The sequence below is a fragment of the Otolemur garnettii genome, unplaced genomic scaffold (assembly GCF_000181295.1).
Source record: "Otolemur garnettii isolate 467f Iridium unplaced genomic scaffold, OtoGar3 scaffold00007, whole genome shotgun sequence".
Classification (NCBI taxonomy): domain Eukaryota; kingdom Metazoa; phylum Chordata; class Mammalia; order Primates; family Galagidae; genus Otolemur; species Otolemur garnettii.
In genome coordinates this window covers 18,833,506-18,841,431 of record NW_003852402.1, presented here as the reverse complement: position 1 = coordinate 18,841,431, position 7,926 = coordinate 18,833,506, and the positions used below count along the sequence as shown (strand labels likewise).

General features: G+C 30.7%; 2 protein-coding genes across 2 annotated transcripts in view; one reads left to right on the top strand and one right to left on the bottom strand.

Moving 5' to 3' along the window:
* PARPBP (PARP1 binding protein) overlaps nt 1–2,762 on the top strand; it is a 68,807-nt gene extending 66,045 nt beyond the window's left edge. The window contains exons 11-12 of the mRNA XM_003783300.2: nt 1,823–1,958; nt 2,422–2,762. Of these exons, the coding sequence (XP_003783348.1) occupies nt 1,823–1,958; nt 2,422–2,762 (477 nt within the window). The remainder of the gene's footprint in view (nt 1–1,822; nt 1,959–2,421) is intronic.
* Nucleotides 2,763–2,929: 167 nt separating this feature from the next.
* PMCH (pro-melanin concentrating hormone) lies at nt 2,930–4,483 on the bottom strand. Its single transcript, XM_003783299.3, has 3 exons — nt 4,165–4,483; nt 3,606–3,804; nt 2,930–3,175 (listed from the first exon to the last, which is right to left on the bottom strand). The coding sequence occupies exons 1-3, from the start codon at nt 4,402–4,404 to the stop codon at nt 3,126–3,128; spliced, it is 489 nt and encodes a 162-aa protein (XP_003783347.1). The 5' UTR covers nt 4,405–4,483; the 3' UTR covers nt 2,930–3,125.
* Between the last annotated feature and the right edge of the window lie 3,443 nt (nt 4,484–7,926).

Below are 7,926 nucleotides of genomic sequence, written 5' to 3'. Positions count from 1 at the left end.
CCTTAGCCACTTGAGCCACAGGCACCAAGCCTAAAAAGATAATGTCGATGGTTAATACTGGTTTTGCAGATGGAAATAAAGTTCATAGATACTACTATTACAGTAAATGATGTGATATAATGTAAAATTTATTTTGTTAATAATAGCTTTAATTTATTATTTTAATAGCTTTATCAGTTGCTTTAAGAATTAGGAAGAATTTGTGTTATTTATAGGATATTTATAGGATCAATAAAGTCCAGAAAGGGCTACTTAAAACCTTCAGTCATATTTTAGGGCATCTAATGGTGGAAGCTGTATAATGGGAGTGGTGTTCAAAGGGACTCATGGAGGGAGTGAGAGGGTTGTAGCTCCATTTGTTTTCAAGAGCCTATTCTGTTTTACTTTTTTTACAAAACTAGTTTTTTAATATTATACCTTTTCTTACTTTTTTCAATTGTGCATTTTTGTGGTTAGAAGGAAGATAAACTCTAGTTGTCTAATATTTCATTTAAGTGCATGAAACATAATTTTTAGTGATCTGAGAGACAGAGACTATACATTGTCAGAAAGACAGAAAATTTATCTTAAGAAAACTTGCTTTTATAAAGCAGCTGAACAAGAGATTATTCTAATATTTTCTAAACTATAGTTGGTGGATTTCACTGCCATTATTTTTACGAACAACTGAATGGATTAATGCACTGATCTCTGTATATATGTCATAATATGTAAGTACTGAATATATAATGCAATGCTGTGCTGTTATTGGATTTCATTAACTGGGTCAATAACTGCTGTGTAAGTAATGTTCATTATAATGCAGTTATACTTTGAAGTGTCACATTTTTGAATTATTGAAGTCCTCTTTATTGAATAATTTATTTAAAATTTAAACTTCATCTATTTCTGAAAAGGATTTGAGATGACTTCTAATTATTTGGAGAAATCTCATTATACTTGAGTATACATTGGCTATAGTTGTAGAAATTTGCATTGTCTTTATAGGCTACTTCATTCTAAATTAATTTCTATCCTTAAAACAGCTCACTGGTGTTATGTTTGTAGAATACATTTCTAAAATTATTTTTTTGCATCCTTTTCAATGATTATGAATTAAATTTATCTTTCTAATTTTCTTTTACATATGTAGAAAGTTAGGCCCTTCTATTTGATATTTGAAGATAAATGAAAGAGTGTATTTTGCATTTTTGACCATTAAATCAATTGGTCCTATCTTTAAAGAATGATATATTCAAATCATCTTTCTTGTTTTCTTAAATACTTAAGAAGTAATGCCTTTCTAACACCACTTTGTTTTATCTTGTGGTTTCTTTGCTACTTTTCTGTTTTTATTTCCTTTGACCTCTTATTTCTTTTTTCATTTTAGCATTTTTCTCTTCCCCGATATCTTAAATTTTATATGATAATTTTTTTTCTAAAAAAGTTGTGTTTTGTGTATTTCTTGGGATGAAGAACTTGTATTTTTCTATGACAATGTATGTTATTATTTTCCTTATAATAAAAGTTACTCTCTGAAACAGTCCCGACACAGGAATATGTAACAAAGATCTATGAAGAGTCTAAGATTTATTTTTTATAACTGTTAAAAAAAATTTATAGAGTAAGCTAGTATTGCTGAAAAGGACAAAAATGCCAGCCGTAACAATGAATGAGTTTATAAACTATAAAACATAAAAGGTTAAAGGTTCCCAATGAATATTGGAATTTTTAAAGAAAATTTTTTATGATCTCTTGGTTACTGTAGTGTATATATCTATCCAGATTAAAAAACAAATCAAAATAATGAATAAATTGGTTATTTTCTTCTTTCTTTTACCAGATGAAACAAACCTTAATTAGATCCCAGTTTGCTTGTACTTATAAAGATGAATGCATGATAAACAAGGATAATTGGAATAATGTTAACTCCACATCAAAGCCTTTGCATGTTCTTCACATGGAAACTGACCTTTCTGGTAATTGACCTTTATTTGAGTAATTAAGTAACAATTTAATTTTAGTCAACTAGTTTATTTTAACTTAGGTAAAACTAGATTATATTTTTGCCAAATACTATGTAGTGTAAAAATTTACAGTTTTAAAGATACTGGGTTTATTTAAAAGGTTAAATCTAAGTACAGAATTATAGGTAGAAATAGGACACGATTAAGTTTAAATAATTTGTAGCATTTGTTTAAGGGTTAAAGTCATGCCTTCAAAAGACTATTTGTTGATAGGGATTAGAGAGGTGGCATGGTAAAATGAAAAGTAATGTGATAATAATGTAACTATGTTTGTTAATCATATAATTTGTGATATTATGTTATTTTAGATAAGTTTTTAAATACTTCTTAAGCCATTTTTAAAATTTATTGTAAAATTCTCATGAGGAATATATCAAATATATAATTCCTTTCCCCTTTTCATCTTGCATAACAGAGGGTATAAATTCACCTGTTGGAAGATCATCAATTGGAACAAGCTTTGGAAATGTTCATCTGGACAGGACTAAAAATGAAAAATTATCCAGAAAATCAAGTAGTCAGACAGGAAATAAAACCTCAAAAAGGAAACAGGTGGATTTGGATGGTGAAAACATTCTCTATGATAATGGAAATGAACCACCTCAGCATAAAAATGATAAGATACCCAGGACATCTGACAATTCACAGAATAAATTGGAATGCAAACTAGCCAGACTAGCAAAAGGCAGTAAGTGTACCACCAAGAACAAATTGATTGTTGGCCAGACAAAGTTAACTAGGTTTTTTAGACTATGAATTTGTCTTTTATATGCTTTAGATTTATGCAGATGTAAAACTATTCACCAGAGACACACTTAATTTTTAAGAGATCAATGTGTAAATGATTATGCTCTATTATTTTGGTGTGGAGTTTATGAAGGTTATTGTGTTAAGCATTGTTCAAAAATACCAGTAAGTCGTAATTATGCAGGATTTTCACAAAGTTTAATGCACAGAAAAAGCATATCATTTAGGTTAATGATATATCTCAACACTGCTTTCTTTTAAAACAGACATTTAAAATAATGCGCAAGTTACAGTAACATTAAGGGCTTTTCCTCCCACTGGCAATTAAATGATTTTATTGTTTTCTTGAAGGATGATGTGGACCAAAAGGTATTAGACTTGCCAACAAGGTCGGTAGACTCTTCCCAGCATACACCTGAGCACTGAAGAAAAAAAAGTTTAAATTATTTAAAGTACTATACTTATCACACAACACATATTAGACAAAAAAAGATTGGCTGTATTACAACTAATTCTGAGTAAGCCAAAATTGTAATAACTGATTAAATGCATTTTATTGTTTGTTTGTTCAATTTTTTTTAAAGATGGGGTCTCCCTGTGTTGCCCAAATTGGTCTCAAGCTCTTGAGCTCAAGTGATCCTTCTGCCTCGGCCTCCCTAAACGCTGAGACTATAGGCACGCACCACACCCAGCTTAAATTCTTTTTAATCCCACATTTTTGGCAGATATCACTTAATATCAGTTGTAATTGAACCATGGTCTTATTTGATTTTGTTATGATTAGGTCCAAGTTTAGTCACTCAAGAGTTCTATTTTAAGATGTAAGAACTGAAGTTTAAAAAGACTACTCACTGTCAAAATCTCTCCTTCCTATGGGAAATTTAGCTGAGTTTTCTTCATCCCCAATTTCTCTCTTTTCTTGTGTTGATTCAATATTCTGAACTCCATTCTCAGCTGGGAAAGCTACAGATCCTTTCATTGCAAGAAAAGGTTTTATCGCCAGATTCAGTGGCAGACCATGATTTAAGAAATTATGTTTGGAGCCTGTATTCTGTAAAAAGAAATTTGTTTTTTAGCTGTCTTATTAGGAATAGAACTATAATACAATTGTTTAATATTCTTATTGATCAATTCAAAGATGCTCTGGCCATTTTTAACTCTTTAAAAATACTTTGGATACAAGTTTATTGGGGAAAAAAAAAGAATCCAGGATAGAAAGAACCACTTGGTATATATGAAATATCATCAGTTGTTCTAATGCATACTATGACTATTTGCATATACTTTTGTTTTTAAAATAGAGGTAATCTGATTAAAGAGGTATCAGTTTTACTATTTGGAAGATTTATAATAATCATTTAAATTTTCATTGAAATAAATGACAAATTGCATTGGTTAAATTTCCACTTACCTTTGAATTTTTGTTTTCTTCATTGTTCATGAAACTGCTCTCATCATTTTTATATTGTTCCAGGGAGGGAGCGACGACTGATTTTTCTGCAGTATCTTCCTTCTGAAAGGCTTTTCCCAGCCTAAATGTATTAAATACCATGTCATCTTCTAAATTTCTTATGGACTTGGATGCTGAAAGTAAAATACCTTGAGAAAACAAAGAAAAAGTTAGTATTAATATGTAGGAAGAGAGACTCATTTTTGCCGTTCTTAGTTTGCTGTTCACGTAGAGTTGAAGGATGTGCAAAATGAAGAAAAATTTCTCAGTCAGTCTGCCTGGTAAATGATTCTCTACCTTTATATATTTTTCAGCTTGAATAGAAAGCACATAAAAGAGTTATATTTTCATCATTTTAGAAATGATTCATCAGATTGAGGCTAGCCTTTTGTATAGCTGCTAATACCTACATTGTTTTGGTTTTAGTGGGATATTATTTATTTTGAGTGTGAATTTTCTCAGAATCTGATTAAAATCCTTGGTGGAGTGCTTTCTGTTGAGTAGATTATAGTCTCTTGAAAATGGGTTGTTATTAAGGAAGACCACAGGACATCAAGCTCTCTCTATATTATTGTTTCCTTCTGTGTATTTTCTGATTAAGTAAGATATTAAAAATGAAGTTATTTCATTCAAGGATGATAAGGATAAAAGTTTTATTTCCTTTTAATCCTGATTAAATTGACATAATCTTCAAAAAGGATTTATTTTTATGAATACTTGATATAGTCATTGGTGATTAAAGTACCTATGCCTGTCAGTGTGAACAAAAAGCCATTCATGCTATATGAACAAATGACCCTGTCAGATTTATTTTATCTCTGCATTTAGAAAAGGATAATACTTCCTGATATTTATTGATGGCTTTAGCAATTAATGAATAAGAGGTACATGAAAAGAATATTTGTGCCCCATAAATATTAATTTTAGATGATGATGTATGTTTATAACTTCTAATGAAATATTTCATAGTTAATATCTAACTTTGAGTCCATTGAGTAAGAGAATGGTGTTTGTTTGTTTGTTTGTTTGTTTAAGTTACAGAGTCTTGCTGTGTCACCATCCAGGATGGAGTGCAGCAGCATGATCATAGCTCACTGCATCCGCAATCTTCTGGGCTCACGTGATCTTCCCATTTGAGCCTCCTGAGTAGCTGGAAATATAGGCATGAGCCACTGTACCTCGCTATTATAGTGTATACTTCTAGGTGTGGCATTTCTGGGTCATAGAGTACATTTATGTTCAACTTCATTAATACCAAAGTATTTTCCAAAATAGTAGCAAACAGTTTATGATTCCACCAGCAGGATATGACAATGACTATTGCTCTGTATCTTAGCCAACAGTTGGGTATCTCATTGTTCTTTTAACTTCTATTTCCCTAATTACCGAAGAGGCTGAGTGTCCTTCCATATTTTTATGAACCATTTATCTTTCTTTTTAGGTAAAAATATGCTGTCTTTTCTTTTTTTTTTTGCTTTGTCTGTTTTTCTATTGGATAATTTTTTTCTAATTGATTTATGGGAGTTCTTTATATATGCTGGATATTAATTATTTCTTAGTTATATATGTTGCAAATATTTTCTCAAGTTTTAAACTCCTTTAAAATATCTTTTGTTGTACCAGAATTCTTTTCTTTTTTTTTGAGGCAAGAGTCTCACTCTGCTGCACAGGCTAAAGTGCCATGCTGTCATAGATCACAACAACCTCAAACTCATGGGCTTGAGCAATCTTGCTTCAGCTTTCAAGCAGCTGGGATTATAGGTGTGTGCCACTATACCTGGCTAATTTTTCCATTTTTAGTGTAAATAGGAGGTTTCACACTTGCTTAGGCTGGTTTGGAAATCTTGAACTCAGGCAATCCAACTGCCTCGGCCTCCCCAAGTGCTGTGATTAAAGGCATGAGCTACCTACCATGCCTGGCTGGTGTACCAAAATTCTTAATTTTCGGGTTTAAATTTTTTCATTTTTCTTTATGTACTTATTTACTTATTTATTTATTTTGAGACAGAGTCTCACTTTGTCACCCTCACAGCAACTTGAAACTCTTGGGCTTAAGTGATTCTCTTGCCTCAACCTCCCAAGTAGCTGGAACTACAGGCGCCTGCTATAGCACCCAGCTAATTTTTGGTGGTAGTTGTCATTGTTGTTTGGGGCAGGATAAATGCTTTCTGTTCCCACTAATCTGTATGCTATTTCCATAGTATATCAGCCTTCTGTGTATGTATGGGCTCATTTCTGAACTCAATTCCACAGCCATAATTATAATCTTAGTTAATACAACTTTAAAATAACTTTTGAAATGTACTAGGTTTAGTTTCCTGGACATGTACTCACCAACCTGTTTTTCTTCTATAGCAATTCCTTGACTTTCTTGGCCATATTCTTTCCATATAAATCTTAAAATCAGATTTTTAAGTTCTGTGAGAAAACTTGATGGGATTTTAGGGTAGAGATTGAGTATTCCTTCTCCAAAATACTTGGGATCCAGGAGTGTTTTGGATTTTGGATTTTTTTAGAATTTACAGTATTTGCATTAAATTGATTGAGTATTCTAAACCTCCAAATTTAAAATCTGAAATGCTCCAATGAGTGGTGTTTTTTTGGGTTTTTGGTTTTTTTGAGGGTCACGTTCACGCTTGAAAAGTTTAGATTTTGGAGCACTTTGGGTTTTCAGATTTAGGATTTGTGATGCTCAACTTATAATTGCACTGGTTCTATAGAATGCTTTTGGAGAGGTATTGACACTCTTAAGACAATTTATTTATTATTGGTGACCATGATACTTTTCTATATTTGTTTTGATCTCTAATCATTTAGTAACGTTTTCTTCATAAAGATTTTGCATGTACTTAGTACACTATTATTATTTGTGAGTTATAATCAAATTTCATATTTTTGGTTATTGTAGATGGTATCTTTTAAAAAAGTGACCCTAACATTCCTAGTACATATACATGGAGTTGGCTTTTGTGTAGTGATTATATTCTTTTTAATTCTAGCAATTTATAAATGTTGGATTCTTTGGAGTTTTCTATAAAGATAATTGATACAAATTAATGACCTTTATTTCTTTCTTATAAATTTGTCTGTATTGTATGTTTATATGTTTGTGTGTCTTGCTGGTGTGTTCATATATGATGGACAGAACCTTCAGTAAGTATTAGACATGGAAATAACAAGACATCCTTGCAGAGTTACTGATTTTATAGAAAATTATTTTAATGTTTCATCATTGAACATGATAATTGCTATAGGTTTATTATAGACATTCTTTATAAAGTGCAGGATGTTCTTTTCTGTTTCTGGCTTACTGTGAGTTTTTTTCATGAATTCTGATTGAATCTTATTGAATGTTTTTCCACATTCTCCTTAAGTCTTTAGTAAATTAAACTAATAGAGTTTTCTGGTGTTAAACTAACCATATGTTTGTGAAACAAACTTTTAAATTATATTATTGGATTTAATTTGGCAATATTTGGTTTAGTATATTTTATATTTATTATTGTGAATGAAATTGATCTGAAGTTATGCTTTTTTAAAATTTTAAGTAAATTTACTTTAGGTTATAATTATGATTTTTTATGTTGATTTTGTCTGGGTTTGACATTAAGGTTTGTACTAACTTCGTAAAATGAATTGAGGGCAAGATTTATTCTTTTTCTTTTGTCTCTTATTAAACTATTTGTACTTGATGTTTTCTTGGTGGGATTTTGGTTTTTTTAA